The sequence below is a fragment of the Ictalurus furcatus genome, chromosome 17 (genome assembly GCF_023375685.1).
Source record: "Ictalurus furcatus strain D&B chromosome 17, Billie_1.0, whole genome shotgun sequence".
Lineage (NCBI taxonomy): Eukaryota > Metazoa > Chordata > Actinopteri > Siluriformes > Ictaluridae > Ictalurus > Ictalurus furcatus.
The window spans coordinates 18,249,393-18,265,990 of NC_071271.1; the positions used below are offsets into that span (position 1 = coordinate 18,249,393).

At 37.4% G+C, this 16,598-nt stretch overlaps 2 protein-coding genes across 2 annotated transcripts; both read right to left on the reverse strand.

The window, feature by feature from the left end:
- Positions 1-144: 144 nt before the first annotated feature.
- seraf (Schwann cell-specific EGF-like repeat autocrine factor) lies at positions 145-2,534 on the reverse strand. Its single transcript, XM_053647276.1, has 6 exons — positions 2,138-2,534; positions 1,809-1,904; positions 1,470-1,574; positions 886-981; positions 358-530; positions 145-201 (listed from the first exon to the last, which is right to left on the reverse strand). Exons 1-5 carry the CDS (start codon positions 2,352-2,354, stop codon positions 418-420), a joined length of 627 nt encoding a protein of 208 aa, XP_053503251.1. The 5' UTR covers positions 2,355-2,534; the 3' UTR covers positions 145-201; positions 358-417.
- Positions 2,535-6,444: 3,910 nt separating this feature from the next.
- Positions 6,445-15,187, reverse strand: tmem106ba (transmembrane protein 106Ba). The gene is made up of 8 exons (XM_053647528.1): positions 14,914-15,187; positions 13,000-13,191; positions 12,468-12,531; positions 11,896-12,055; positions 11,306-11,446; positions 9,769-9,818; positions 9,593-9,646; positions 6,445-7,865 (listed from the first exon to the last, which is right to left on the reverse strand). Exons 2-8 carry the CDS (start codon positions 13,187-13,189, stop codon positions 7,736-7,738), a joined length of 789 nt encoding a protein of 262 aa, XP_053503503.1. The 5' UTR covers positions 13,190-13,191; positions 14,914-15,187; the 3' UTR covers positions 6,445-7,735.
- Between the last annotated feature and the right edge of the window lie 1,411 nt (positions 15,188-16,598).

Here is a 16,598-nt window from a genome sequence, read left to right on the forward strand (position 1 = left end):
ATTGTCAGTAGTGTATGAATTGGTGCGTGAGTGTGTGTGTGATTGTGCCCTGCGATGGGTTGGCACCCGGGTCAGGGTGTCCCCCACCCTGTGGGATAGGCTCCAGGCTACCTGGGACTGAAGATGGATGGATGGAAGGATGGATGGATGGATGGATAGATGGATATATAATACCACTGAACTGAATGTTCATTATAATATCTGAAAGCAACACAAAGTAATCACACACACATAAACTTGTGTTTTAATTTATTTAATGTCAAAAATCACACAGTATACATATAACATAATGTAACAAATTTGTTTAGAAATGTAAACAAATGTAAAAAGTACATGATAAAAAGTGAATGAACAAACTTGAATGAATAGCACCATGTTGGCCAAGTCTCCAGCTCTGAGGGAGTGTAAGTGCTGAGATCAGAAGAGTTTTTTTCTGTCCTCGCACTGAGGGCCGGAGAATGGACTGCAACAGCGACATTTGTCTGGAGACACACACTTCCCACCATTCAGACATGGTTTCTTACACACAGCTGTGGAGAGAAAACAATATGCATATTCCTTCATCTGAAACTGATGTGAGATCAGCATTACAGCTTTTACAGACCAAAGAAAGCAAACAAGCTCACAGTCTGGCTTATATTTAAGCTCCAATCAATAGTACAGTCCAGTAATATTTTTTAATAGAGTCACCAGAGGTTGAACTATATAACTATTGCATATTTTAATATAAATACTTTATATAATGTGCCAAGTCCACAACATGTATATGTTGATATACATACTGTGAACAGACAATATAAGAGGTTTCATGTATGTATGTGTGTACAGTATATGTGTGTGTGTGTGTGTGTGTGTGTGTGTGTGCGTGTGTGTAGTTTGGCTCACCGATGTGACAGGCTCCCCCCAACCATCCCTCTGGACAGCTGCAGATTCCTGGAGCCACACAGCTGCCTCCATTCTGGCAACCCTGAGGACAAATTGCTGTAGAAACAGAACCAGCACACACACTCAAAATAGCACTCAGTCATGAAACACACACGCACATGTTTTCATACTGTATATTTCTTTTACAGTTTCTTTAGAAAACTTTGCAATCCTAAGTAGGCCCCAACCCTACAATTACTCATTTCATCATTAAAGGTCATGTAAAGGTTTACTGTATCATTTCTCTGATATCAATTCATATCAATTCATATCAGTTTACTGTATCATTTCTCTCATATCAAAAATATCAAAACTGTTAAACAAGGATTATTGAAAATTTAAGATCTGAAAATCTAGCTTGTAAAAATGCATGCTTAGGATAAAGCCAAATACACCTAGAATGTGTTTTAATCAAATTCCCATGATATCCCCAGGACTCCTTAATTTCCAAAATCCACTTTTAGCACCTTCCCACATGGCATTATTTCTTTGGGGGGGGGGGGGGGGGGGTGATTTTGATAAATTAGTAAAGAAAATCAACAAACCTTCTTGACATTTAGATCCAGTCCAGCTGGAGGGACAAATGCACTTGGCCTGCAAGTTCACTGCAATGCACTCTCCACCATTCCAGCAGCCACCATCACATGCCACTGTTAAGCACAGACACTCCAAAGTTAGCTATCCACTCATATTTTTTTTTTTTTCGCTCTACCTGTCACTTCATTTCTGCATTTGCACCTTCACCAGATCTCAGTCACAGTCGCTTATTATTTTGTTTTTTGCTCTGTTTCTCTAAATGTGAAATCTGTACCCTCAAACATTTCATTCTCTCAGAGGTTCAAATCACAACTAGTGAGAGTTTACTGTAGAAACATTCAAAATACCTTTTTCACAATATTTCCCACCAAGTCCTGGAGGACATCTGCACTTTCCAGGACGGAGACATTCACCCCCGTTTTTACACTTTGGCTCACAGTTAGCTGAAATCAACAATCACATTTTTACATTGAACTTCTTCAGTTTATAACGGATATAATTGTTTCAATATGCAGAAAATGAAATCTAAGCTCTGTTTAAGGTATTAAATATCCAAAGTGGAAACTGTATACATTTGTGCACCCACACTGTCTCTCTCTCTCTCTCTCTCTCTCTCTTTCTCTCTCTCTTCACAGCCTCCCACACTCATTAAATGAGTAAAAAGTGGAAACATCACCATACTGGCAGGTCTCTCCTTCATAGCCCCGTGAGCACAAGCAGGTGCTGTTTCGGATACAGATCCCAGCATGTCTGCATGGTGGATCACACACTGCATTCAGGTCAAACACAAAAGGTAAGGAGACGCCACGGGGTGAGTCAGATCCTCCCAGACACACACCAGTCAGCAGAGCCATCATGGCCATACAGAGCAGTGAAGATGACTGATTAAACATTGCCGTTCTCGTATCCACACACACTCACACACACAAGTAACAGGCAAGAGTGAGGGTCAGGGAATGGTGTCCAGCTCTCTGGATATGCAACCCTGTTCTACAGCACACCTGCAGGAGAGAGGAGGAATGACAAGGAACCATGGAAAGGAAGGACTATGACAAAAACGGGAGAGAGTGAGATTTCTATAGATTACAAAGGCGTACATGATATTTGATAAATGTTACAGGTGAGCCTTTTTTGAGTTTTGATAAAGATTTGTACTAGACAGTGATAGATCTTTTTATGAGCTTTTATTTGATATGATTTTTACCCAAATTCTCATTTACACCAGTCTGGTTCCTAAAGTATGTGTCAGTATGGTGCTGGGTCTTTAGTTTTACAGATAAGCATTTCATCACAAAATTAATCATATCCAATTGAAGTAATGATCTGGGTATAAAAATATCATTAAATGTCAATTTAATTCCCACTCATATATAGACTAACTATAATAAATAAAGATTGGTACTGTCTCTATGAGCTTTAGCCCACAAACATGGTTACAATCTCTCATGAAACTTTCATGGTCTATTTGTAAAATATCACATTCCCAGATGTAAGGAAATGGTTTTTCCAGATGTGCGCCAAGATGAGCCCCTCCTCAAGACGAGTACAACTCGATGTTTTCAACCAGAGTTGGTGCATTTCTTTCTCTCAAACAAGACAACCACAATAAAAAAGTTCTGCTGGTAAGATGAGAATACTGTCACAAAAAGTGACTCTTGCATAAAGTACTCTAATGCTGCTCATGTTTTATAATGACCTATGTACTGATATTATCTTGGGAAATTCTCCCATAGCATAGTTACTATTCTATTCCATAGTAGTTAATAGTTATACACTGCAAGACAAACAAACAGTATCTTCATCAGTTTTAACTGTTTTTTACATTGTAGATTTGAAAAAGAAAAACTTTTAATACTGTTAAATTTCAGCCAAACCTCTCTATATGCAGATGTCACATGTTTTGTGTCAAAAATGTAGAAAACCTCCTTCATAAGGAACTTTTCCTGGGCTTTTGACTAATAGATTATGAACACCGGCTGTTTTTCAGGTGTTCTTACATGAACCAAAACAGGCATCTCTTCTGAAAGTGAAGAAAGAAGCAAAAGATTTCTCTAATGAGATTAACAGATGTCATAGCTGTTCACTCAGGAAACCACTTACTCACTGAGTTTGGGGGTGCAAATATTTTTAAACATACACAAGCCTACTTTAGAAGTCCACTAACATAGAGATATTAAACCAATTCCAGAATTATTAAGGAACTCAGAGAAAATGTTCATTTATCCTTTATTATTTGTTATTTAAGCGTATGTGTAAAGTATATCCACAAAAAGAAAAGCTGAAGGTTTCAAACCGGACAAATGGCTCCATCTAGTGGGCATGTGCCGTATGCGCCATGTTTTAAAAAGCATTTGATTAGACATGAATTTAAAAAGAACGACAGTACATGTGAAAACACCCTTCATCTTTTACATTATAGCCATTACACTATATAAATATAAATATTTACCTGACAGATATATACATTATGTATTTTCTCGTCTTTTTTTCAGCCAAGCGTGTGCTGCACCTGAATGCCTATTTTCACCAACTAGTTGGGAGCCAAACTCTGGTGCACAACTATGTTGCATGTCCCCACATGCCCAGACCTTTGCTCTATTTCCTTCCTTGATTGTGCTAACCTGTTTTGAGTTTCCCCAATTTGCTCCCTATTTAAGTTTTCCCTTCTTAGTTGTGGAGCATTGTGTTTGTGAATGCTTGATATGCTGGTATGTTATGTTATATTTGGACCATGAGTGGTTTTTACTTGGTAAATGGTCTGCACTTATATAGCACTTTTATCCAAAGCGCTTTCTCATTCACCCATTTACACACACACTCTCACACCAATGGTAGCAGAGCTGCCATGCAAGGCACTAACTTGCCATCGGGAGCAACTTGGGGTTCAGTGTCTTGCCCAAGGACACTTCGGCATGTGGAGTCATGTGGACCGGGAATCGAACCGCCAACCATACTATTAGTGGACAACCTGCTCTACCACCTGAGCCACAGCCGCCTAGTTTCATGTTGAGTTTTCTTTCCATTGTCGTAGTGCCTAGCCTTAGTCTAGTTCCTTGTTTTAATTGTTCTAGTTTTGGGGTACTTTTCGACTCCTTTTTATATTATTTATTTATTTATTTTAGTTGTTTTGTTACATTTTTAAAAAATATATATTCTGCACTTTCATCCGACCCACTGGATCACATGACTGACAATCTCTTTGGAACCGAATGACAGGGAACCCTGTTTATACATAACCTACTGTTCCGTTCCATCACCTGTATAACATATGCTAATGGGTAATGAGCAACCAACTCACCCTCTGACTGACTAGGTTTCAGTAAATGTTCTCTGTACTCTCTCCTTTAGAATATGATGCTGATTTGATAAGATCTGGAAAAGGTGCATGGTGATCTACTTCCAAAGTTAATGCTCAGTAAAGCTCCTCTGACAGAAGCCTAGCAAAGATCTTAATCAGAATTGCTATGGGAAGGTACAGAGGTATGTGTGAGATGGTGAGGACCAATAACCTTACAACTCCAGCACACTTTGTTCCCTACTCCCACATCATGAAATGTTAAGTATGGTTACCATGTGACTTTCTGTGAAAGGTCTTGGCATGTGTACACATGTGAAAAGAAGGTATGCAGGTGTTGAAACACTCCAGCTCGGATATCTTAAAGATTAAACATTAGACCCTAATGTTCAGATGGAGCATCCTTTAAACACTGGATGACTTCACAGCAGACACTATCCTGGTTTTCTTTTAAGTCTGGTTCCTCATAAAGTTTCTTCCTGATGTTATGTCAGCGTTTTATCCTACCACCGTGGCCTCACTGTCGCTCATTTGTGATCCGAAGCTATATCCAGATTTCAGCAGAGCTGCTCTATGACTATGTGGATTCCGATCATGTGCTTGGCCCCTTGCTTCTGCTTCTCCTTCCACTGAATAATTACTTTAGTTTTCTAAAATAATATCTTTATTGTGTGTAAATGTTTTATTTCAATTAAGTAATTTTGACAAAGGTGTAGGATTTTTTTTTTCCCATAATCAACCTTTTTATTTTACTTGGAAGCATTTTTTATACAAAAATGTACATTTTTAAACAAAAATCCTTTGTTTTAAATTCTTACTTCAGATATTCACACGCACATCCTATTAATATTCGTTTTTAAACAGAAAAGAAAAACAAAGCCTGGAAGATATATGAACTTTCCCATTGAAATGGATTTTAATTGGGATTTTACGTCCTGAATCTACACAAAATATAACAACACTGTGAAACCACCAAATTGTGCACTTTAGGAAAGTGCCATAAAAGATTAGTTTGCTAAAGAATTACTGATCATTAGCACATTTTGTCAGTAGCTGAGTTTACTGCTATATTCTGCCCTCTAGTGGAATAACAGAGTCTAGCTCTTTTCCACAAATCTTTCAATTCCATTACAGCCAAGAAGATAACTCATGGTAAGAGATGGATGGAGACAGGTGTAACTGAGGGATGCACACACAAATCTCACTACTGTCTAGAATGCAACACTCATTATCTGTAATACATCCCATATTATCCCAAACATAACAAGAAAACTGTTACATAAAACTGTAACATATTCAAATGTGAAGACGTCCCACTACAGTTCTTTTCCGCCCAACAGTTCCACCCTTGCAATGTTTTGTCTACTCTCTGATGTCATGTCCACTGTATAAGTTGTGGTTACTGCACAGTCTGATCCTGCTGCACTGTCTGTTGTGGTTTGTTGCATGTTAGTTTTTGATGATGTGTAATGTTGCACACTAGCACAAAAACAAAACCAATTCCGGTTAACACAGCTCACAAGCAATCATGTGTTTCTGATTCTCATTCCTTCCTGAACGGTTTACCCATGCAATGCTGTCTCAGTGACATCTCAGTTCTCAGCACTGCCTATTAATAATCATGAGTTTGTTTGATAATGCTGGATCCATGATGATTAGCCACCACAAAGCAGAGAAAAAATACGAAACAGCTTTAAATAAATGTTTATATAATAAAACAACAGGGTGTCCTAAAAAGGGAAATTTTTTAGGAACTTTTTAGAAAATGTCTTCTAAAAATTTTTCATACTTAGTTTACATTACAGATTTTTTTCAGATAGTATTTAAGAATGCCTTTGACAAAAGAATGTATTGAAATCATTCTTGTGGTTGGATCAGGAAGCTGTCACAATGTTGCGATGGACTTTTAAGAGCAAACATAGCGGGCACATCACACACGACACTGTTGCCAAACTTATTAACAAACTCGACACCCTGGTAGTGTTGCAGACCGACCGAGAAGTAGACATCCACGAACATCCACTGATGAAGGCACAACTGACGTGGTGCGTGGTGACGTGGTGCAAACATAGTCCCCTATATATGGAGGCTTTTGGGACACCCTGTATACAGATGTACATGAAAATATAATTAGATTTCAAGATATAATTATTCTGTAATTTGCAAATTCTGAATAGAAAATAAGCAAATAGTGTTGGTTGAAATAAGATTCTTTTGTCAGATTTGTCAAAATGTGTGGTCTTTCCTTAGATTTCTTTTACAGTGGTAAAATAACAAATAGCCTTACTGATTAATATAAAACAGATCCAAATATCACAGCTTCACATAATAATTCACCATGTTGCACATTTCCAGTAATAATATCTACAGTACCTCATTAGAAGTTTTTGTATCACTTTACATCTGGTTGGTGTATCGAATAGCCCCCACATCCATATCATTGATGACACTGATTTTTAAATTTCCAATTTTTTCCATTAAACAAATACTTGTAAACTGTATTTAAAAAAAAAAAAATAATTAAAAAACAGCTTAGATTTCATAGAAAGTCTCTGTCTAGACATGGACATCTCTCTAGCAAATAATTTTCACTCCATTCTTACTGCTCTGTATGTACAAATTATAAATAGTGAACAGAAAACAATTTTAGTGGTTCATAAACGTATAGAACCTAGCTTTATGTGACTGCAGTCAATAAGTAGCGAGTGACGCTAATGTGTGGTGTGCTCCTTTTATACCTCAAACTCTTCCTGGACAAAACCAAGATATTCAAAGATGTGAGACCACAGTGGACCAACAAATCACTGGTGTCATATGTCAAAATAACTTACTCTAAATTAAATCTATCTACAAAAGTCTGAGAACATTCTGTCTGAAGCTTTGCATCTTCCTGACATGACCATGCACAGCACCTAAAACTTGTCAGGGAGACTCTCTGATATCCTCCAGTGTGGACACAGTGCATGTTGCAGCTTAGTTTCAAGGTGTAAAGTGTCCCTGCATCATGTGTCCGTTGAGACTGGTGGTGTTTGAGCCACAGTCCACGTACAGGTAACTCTCCTGAGAGACCTGCTCGGTGTGGCCGAAGTACACAGTGGTGACAGTCATCCTGAGGAACACAGACCACATCATGAGGTGAAGGTTTGAAATAAACTGAAGTACAAGGCAGAGTTTCCAGAAAGCATTGCAACCCAAAGGTTAACATGATATGGTAGAACAAGCTTCACATTAAACACTCTACCTGTCACTCCCTGATGTATGAACGTATTTGACAAATGTTTTTGTAAAAAATGTATATCATATAGATGAAAACTGTGACTATCATGCTACATACTGTGATCATGTTAGGACTCATAATGCATTAAAACATGGTGAACTTCTGATGTGTCACGGTTAAACTTGGGCCTGTATTAATGTGACCAAAATTACTGTTTTTCCTGCCACCATTAATCAAAACACCCACAAAGCTTATCCTGAACCTTTAAAGGTTGGCCAGAATAGAACACAATTCGAAACAAAATTTGGTTTACTCATTAAATATTGCTTATAAATACTGTTCATTTTTATATTACAAGCTTCCGTGATAACAATATATCATAAAATAAGATCATAATGCAATAATTAATACTACTAAAGATTAATGTAAGGAAAAAAAACACAACAGGGCTTGCAGTTCAATCCATCCATCCATTTTCCATACCGCTTATCCTACACAAGGGTCACGGGGAGCCTGGAGAATCGGGGCACAAGGAGAGGGACGGGGCAGGGTGCCAACCAATCACAGTATACAATCGCACACACATTCACACAATACAGACAATTTGGAAATACGAATCAGCCTACAACACATGTCTTTAGACTGGGGGAGGAAATCGGAGTACCCAGAGGAAACCCCTGAAACATGGGGAGAACAAGCAAACTCCACGCACACAGAGCGAAGGCGAGATTCAAACTCTCAACCCCAGAAGTGTGAGGCAAACATGCTAACCACTAAGCCACCGTGCCCCCACGTTAGAAAAGCCATCAATGACAATGTGTTGTGATACAGCCTGACTCAAAGGTGATTGATTTCCCTAAACAACCCATCCCAAAGTGTTTTATTCCTCTTATACCACTATTACAATTTGTCAAAAAAAATTTTACAACATAATTTTTATCCATTTTAGTTTCGTATATTGTTGTTGTGGAACATAAATGAAACGTCTGCATTTTTTTGCACTCCGTCCTAGTAGCTATAATATGAGTGGGGGCCTGGGAAAACCATTAACAGGGTGAGATTTAACATTTTCTACTATATAGTTCTAAGAATTACAGGCTTTTCTGAACTTAAATATGTTCCTCTTTCACACGAATAAAGTGATTCGTGTGAAATAAAGTGAACTGATTAATGTATCACTTACATTATAACAGCTATAAACAATCCCAATTCCCTCACCGGCCTCTCGTGTTCTCTTTCTTGAAGTTAATAATACAAAAAAATGCAGCGTGTCATTTTTTAGACTGCTTCCATAAATGTTATATAAACATCTCCTCCCAGAAAACTTTAATATTAAGCCATGTTTAACCCGTTTGTGCAGAGCGTCCACTGTACAAGTCCTTGTGTAATTTGTTACTATAAGTATGATAATGTATTAGAACGAGCGTATTAATATAAACATGTTCTGCCTTGCAGCTGGAACTACTATCAGAGCTAAAGTTATAAAAAATCACAACACCTTCTGACCAATCAGATTCTAGCATTCAGCGGCACCGTGGTATAAAGTTTGCTAACAGCCAGTAGTGATCTCCCTGCAGTTACACTCTTTATGACAATATATTAGAACAGTCTGTACTTACTGCATGATGACCACAATGTTGTGCACTTTTATGGACTGCATGGTGCAAAAGTTACTGAAAGACAAAGACAAATGTTAACACAAACACACACACACACACACACACACAAAAAAAACAGTAATGAATGCTGCGTGTGCCTTGGTAGGAAACCAAATGTCAGAACTCAAAATACTTACTAGATGTAGCTCATCTCATTGGCTATGACTGTGGAAACAGTGAAATCGACCTAAACAGGAACAGACACAGTCGATACTAGGCTGTTAACAGTGCTTACAATATTTACACAGCATTGATCCATCTGATTAGGCAATGTTAAGGCAATAAGAGCATAAGGAAAGGCAAAATGCCAGATGCTTACTGTAAAAGCTAACAATAATAAATAAATGCCTTCAAAAGTATTTCAGTACTTAAAATGTAAAACCTCTCGGAGAGGCAGTAAGCATCAGAATACACTATAACAGTATTGTACTGTGTATTTATTCGTGTAAACTCATCAGACTCATTGCTAAGTCTGCCCATATATATTCCATTATTATCTTGATTTCCTGATGGAGTTGATAACTCACTTTGACAGTCCTTAAACTAAGCTAACGTCTAACAGAAAGCAGGACACAATCACTGTAGCCACAGGCTGAGAAAAACACCCAGAACCTAGAGAATATAATATTAATTTTAACCCGTTTGTGCAGAGCGTCCATCAGACATGTCCCTGTGTAATTCGTTACTATAGGTATAATAATGTATTATATAATAATGTATAATAAACGTGTGTTCTGCTTTGCAGCTGGAACTACTATCAGAGCTAACATTATAGAAAGTCACACAACACCTTCTGACCAATCAGATTCGAGCATTCAGCAGCACTGTGGTATAAAGGTTGCTACTGTAAAGACCAGTATTTTGGGTTGGTAATTTGACCTCTTAAAGTCAGAAGATGTGTCAGCTGATCCAGATTTAAATTCCTCGCCCATGTAACTACATACATCTTGTTAGGAGTTTCACTTTGGTTACAGGTGTGGGGGCCTGGGAAAACCCTTAACAGGGTGAAACTTTAAACACTTTCTAGTATACAGTTCTAAAAATGGCATTTCTGAACTTAAATATGTTCCTCTTTCAGATGTATCTGAACCACAAATAAAGTTTTATTTTAAACATCTGGTTACCCCATGAGTGCAAAGGGAGAAAAATGCATTTAAATATGCAGACATTTTGACAGCGGGTATCTGATTCAAGCTGAACTGATTATATATGTTACAACTTGACAACAACTTGACCAAAGCTTACCATTCACTATTTGAGAATTAGATAGCAAGTTTTTAGACGTCTTTACACAGACTGGCTGTTTTCCCACCTCATATACGATTTAAGATGAATAACTGACTACTGAGCTGCTACTTTAAGTGGTTAAGTTAATCCTTTACATATGATACCTTTTCATCTTTACACTACTGAATTTTTGAACAGTGTGAGCATTGCACCAGCCTCTCTAACCTGTCAGGCTCCCAGGACCTGTCAGCTCATCTCACTGCACTGAAAAATATGCTGTAATATAAATAAGTGAATAACAAGCTGGACTTTCAAGGGTTAAACACCAGCCTATAGAGCATGAAGCGCTCTTTCAGTTTGGTTATATTTGCATGTGGATGTGAAAGTAAACTTTTGTTTGCGAAAGCTAAAACATGAAAACATGGTACGGATGAAGTATTTACGCACCTGCTGCATATCCAGTGGCATTATGCTTGTCAAATTGCTCACAAATGACTTTCCGATCACAGTCTTATAGAACTGCACCTGCGCTGTGATGTTTGCCACTTGTACCGGATAGTAGTTGTTATTAGTAATGTTCAGTGTGTTCTGAAATGAGACAACAATTAACTTTAGCTCAAAATGACACTCCCCCTCTTCACATTAACCTCACAGCATAGAAAAACAATTCATCATAAGGGATTCAAAACGTTCTATAAAAATAGTACTGGTAGGACTGCCAAATTTCTTTAGTGAATATTCCTAGTAATATTACAGTATTATCCATCTATCCATTTCCATACCGTTTATCCTACACAGGCTCGCGAGGGAGCCTGGAGCCATCTTATGTTATCTTGCATATACTGACAAATATCTACAATATACATATATACTTATATATTATCCTGTAAATATGCTATTACATGCTAATGCATGCATCTTAAATCCTTTAAAATTGCTACCCAAAAGTCTTTCAGGTGCAGTATAATACCACTTCAGTTACTGACGAACAGATTCACCCAAGCCATCAATGAAACAGAAGAAACAAAAGATCTCACTGTAATGTTGAGATAGATGATTCGTTGCTCCGTATCAAAGTTGACATACGTAGACTTCACACCAACGTAGGCGACATCAATGGTGCGGGGGAAGAGGAAAAACACAGCCAGGCCAGAGAGTAGGAGACACAGCATCACTGACAAGCTAACGTACAGCTTGCTGTAAAAACACAGATTTTGATCATTATGGTTTATTTTATTTAGATTACTCTGTAATCAGAGAATAATGCTATCCGTTTTATCTCTCGAAATCATTCACAGCATGAATGTACAGGAAGGGTAAATGAGTTAGTAGAACGTTATATGTATGATGTGGTAATAAATAGATTTATTCAGTGAGTTACGCAACATGCTGTCATATTTTTATCATAAATCTTGTAATATATAATAATATGTTTCAATATACTTTCATGAACGTAAATGTGCATTGACCAGTCTTCTGAAGAAAAAAAAAAGAATGACAAATGACAATGGCTTCATGTTTTAAATAAACATTACAGCTGAAAGGTATTTAGTTCCCCTTAAATTCTTAAAAAGCTAACAGATGTGTGGAGTGTCCTGGTGAAACGTACGTTCGTCTTGGCCTCAGTCTTTGGTCACTATATGGTATCAAGGCAACAAGCTGATTTTCTTGTTCTGAGCAGACAAGAAAACACACCATGAGCTAATTTGCTTATGCTTCAACCCTCTCCTTTTGCCACTGACCAAGCTCATGGGATATTAAGGGCTAGAGTTACGATGCACCATACTGAAGGCTTGAAACTAGAAGAGTGTTACGTGACACTTGAGAAACCTGAGATCCAAAACTTTAGTGAAACTTTGGTCTGATAGTCTTAGGTCATTTTTCAGTTGACAAATTGTTCAAGACTGGCTGCTGATGTATGTAAACTGGTGCTAGATATATATTATTATGTCTTTACACCCCTTCTGGTTTCAAACCTTTCAATATAAGTATTATTACACCAATACTACATAATAAAATAAGCACCACAATTAACTTAAACACCGCTAGGTATTTAAAACTTATATGATTGAGAGGGTTATATAAATCTTCTTTTGGAAGAAAAAAACAGTAACAGTAAGCAAATACTGACACTTTTTTACCTCTTGGTATTCGTCCTGTTCCTTGACAACTGGGACAGGTGATGCTGTCCCTGCCTGTGAACTCGACATAAGGGAACTGTGATATATCATTCTTATCCTCCTCGACTAATTGAGAGTCAGGATCATCAGACGTCAGTTTTTCCTGGCCCTCGCTTTTGTTTTTTGGCAAAGAGAAAATTGACTTGCCCATGACTGCATTTTAGAGAGAAAGAGAGAAAAGACACATATGGACCATTGAAGCAGATGACATCATTTAACATTTGTGAAATGCCATAACATGAATGAAAGAATTGTGTTCACGTGTGAAAACATGTGTTGCTTTACAATATCATGTGCACAACTGATTTTCTACACAAACTTATCTTCAAAATGTGCAGCCAAAAAGCATATGTGACATAAAACAAATGAAATGTTCTAGCAAGAATGATAGACTTGTCTTTTTTCCCCTTTAAATTAACTGAAGTTGTGATTCGCATTTGATCACGTCACACTTTTTAGATGTCCTTTACTTTTTGCACACCTATGAAATATTGTTAAACATCATTGTTTATATTATCTGAAATCTTACAGATTAATCACTGAAATGTCCAAATGTGCCACACTAACAGAAATAAAGGTACCGTGCTGTACTTTTCCTTGTTGTTGGGGTGGTACCATCAAGGATGTGTACTGTGTACATTGAGTTTGTATCTTTTACCTGTGAAGGTGCATGTGTTGTACCATTAGCTTTTAGAGTTAACTTTTATACTTGGTCCTCAAGATCCAATTATGTATCTTAAATTATTTTTAAAGGCATACTAGTTACAGTTATATAGCGCTTTACATAGTATGGGGGGGGGGGGGTTCTCCTCATCCACCACTAGTGTGTAGCATCCACCTGGATAATGCGACAACAGCCCTAGTGCGGCAGAATGCCCACCACACACCAGCTATTAGTGGAGAGGAGATTCAGGGATGGAGATTATTAAGGGGGCCATGATAAAGAAGAGCTAATGGGGTAATTTTGCCAGGACACCAGGGTTAGAACCCTACTCTTTTACAATAAACGTCCTGGGACATAAACATTGTTAATGACCACAGAGAGTCAGAGCATGCTTAGTTTAGCATCTCATCCGAAAGACGGTGCTGTTTTTACATTATAATGTCCCCATCACTATACTGGTGCATTAGGCCCTACACAGACCACAAGGTGAGTACCCACTGCTGGCCTCACTAATACCACTTCCAGCCACAACCTTAGTTTTCCCCAGGAGATCTCCCATCCAAATGTAAATGTCATTAAATGTAAATGTAATATATCTCACCCCCCTGACATGTGCCACTGTAACGAGAAAAACAATGCTATTCACGTCTCCTGTCAGTGGTTTTAATGTTATGGCTGATTGGTGTATTTCTAAGTGTGACCTATATAAATATAAATATAAATAAGATAAACATTAAACATACCGATAGATCATGTAAAGTAAATGAGTAATGGGTGTCATTTCAGACAATATTTCTTGTTATATAATGTTATACAGTATGTGTTATATAATATTTCAGGTCATAAATCGAGATTTCTGCCGGGAGAAAGAGTTGCATAATTGCAAATATGGAACAAATTTTTAAGTGTCAGCAAAATAAAGGCTAAAAGCTTAGCATGAGTGTAACACAGCTGACATGAGACTGAAGTGTTTATTATCCACTGAGGACACATTATACATTACACACACTGCACTTGTAGGGACTCGATAATCCTCACAGTTGATTTTAGTATAGTGTAAATGACATCGTTTACTTTATCAAACGTCGTCATTCAACCATTAACCATTTAACGGAAGCATAAAACATTATGTACAACAGGTGTTGTAGTCATATATAACTAAAATATCAAGGCAAAATAAATCAACAAAGTCTTTTCCAACCGGTTCTTACCTTTATATTTGCGAACGCACGATTTGCTTGCTCACCCTAATCCCGCTGTAAAGACAACAGAGGACGCTGTGAGAAGTTTAACGCGCGTGCGCAGAACCGCGCGCACGCGCATATGCGTGGTCTCGCGGAAGAAACGTTGACGCTACGTAGTCGGCGATACCGCTAATTTGTCGATCATTTCGAACCGATATCAAAGAAACACCAAGGCTAATATCCCAATACTTGACAAAAAGTCATCCATTAGTCATCTCATTATTGTTTAATGGCGTGAAATAGACCAGAGCTGTGCACAAACACGCCCCCCACCCCACCCCACCCACTCACACACACACACACACACACACACACACTCCTTCCTGTGCAGCAGTGTAGCTAAAAATTTATTTCAATGGGGCTATGAGGTAATATATTCAATAAAAGCATTGTGTGACCTTTAGAGTTAAATTGATACGCCAGACTCACTCGTGTATTTTGGGTGGTGATGGTGTTTACTTTTATTTTGATAATTTCAAATTATTGGTCACATACACAACCATACGCAGTACAGTGGGCAGTGAAATGCTTATTTCGACTGTCTGTGACATGAAAGTAGAATTTACATAAATCAGAATTTACTTCTATACACCCTGCTCAACAAAACAGTAGAAAACCTTCACAGAATTTGTAATGGTTTTAATATTTTAATGGGAATTGTGTTGGTTTCAATGGAAACTGTAATGGTCCCTGTGGGTCTCTACTGGTAATCATTAAGCAATCACTAAGCAATCTCACACAAGTAAGAGAGTTATATTGAATAGCGGCACACAGGGCGAATGCGGTAGGTAATCACAGCCATGCTAATATTTAGTATAGCTGCATGATTGCGAGTGTGATATATTGCATTATACAAATGTTCTATAAACTAGTAATTAATATAGAGTAAGTTACATTTCAGACACAATATGGCCAAAAGTTCTGTTCATTTTTGCTCCACGAGCGGAAATAGATCCCGAAGAAGACACATACACGTTATAGCATGATGGTTAGGTGGATAGCTCGCTCACATTTGTTCGTACATTCCCGTTAAAGGATCCTGAAACCCCCCTCTTTCAGCTCAATATATATATATATATATATATATATATATATATATATATATATATATATATATATATATATATATATAATAAGTATCCATGCATTATTTTTTATGGATGCACAAAAAGTACTTAATTAAACTACAGTCCTAAATGAATAATATATTCTGGTGTGTGTCTATGTGTATTGGGTTCTTTTCAGTCTTATATAACTGGACAACAGTTGTGTAAAGTTTTAGTCTGAAGTTTATATTTGTAACACTCAGTTTGTGGATTTTATTTTAAATAAATGAAAAAATTATACTGAAAGTTTGCCCGCCCATCCGATTAATCGAAAAAATAATCGGCCAGTTAATCGATTATGAAAATAATCGTTAGTTGCAGCCCTAATCTCTTTTATACCACAGTTGTGTCAAATTCTGTTGTTCATTAATAAATAAATAAAAATAACCGTAACAATTTGCTGTGGTATAAGAGTTATAAGTGGCTTTTTTCTAGTCTTTTTTTTGGGTCATTTTGACTGGGCTGACATTAAAACTATTCTTGCTTTACATTGTTTAGAATATTAATGCAGGGGTTCCCAAACTTTTCCAGGGCAAGACCCTCCAA

Bases quoted from the DNA above. Each gene is read 5' to 3' on its own strand.
- seraf (XM_053647276.1), bottom strand. From the start codon at position 2,354: ATGTTTAATCAGTCATCTTCACTGCTCTGTATGGCCATGATGGCTCTG. The intron at 1,905-2,137 runs GTGATGTTTCCA...TGTTGATTTCAG, and splicing joins AGGAGAGACCTGCCAGTATG to CTAACTGTGAGCCAAAGTGT. The intron at 531-885 runs GTGAGCCAAACT...TTCTCTCCACAG, and splicing joins GGGGGGAGCCTGTCACATCG to CTGTGTGTAAGAAACCATGT.
- tmem106ba (XM_053647528.1), bottom strand. From the start codon at position 13,189: ATGGGCAAGTCAATTTTCTCTTTGCCAAAAAACAAAAGCGAGGGCCAG. The intron at 11,447-11,895 runs GTGAGATCTTTT...GTCTCATTTCAG, and splicing joins TCATCTATCTCAACATTACA to AACACACTGAACATTACTAA. The intron at 7,866-9,592 runs GTAAGTACAGAC...TGTGTTCCTCAG, and splicing joins AACATTGTGGTCATCATGCA to GATGACTGTCACCACTGTGT.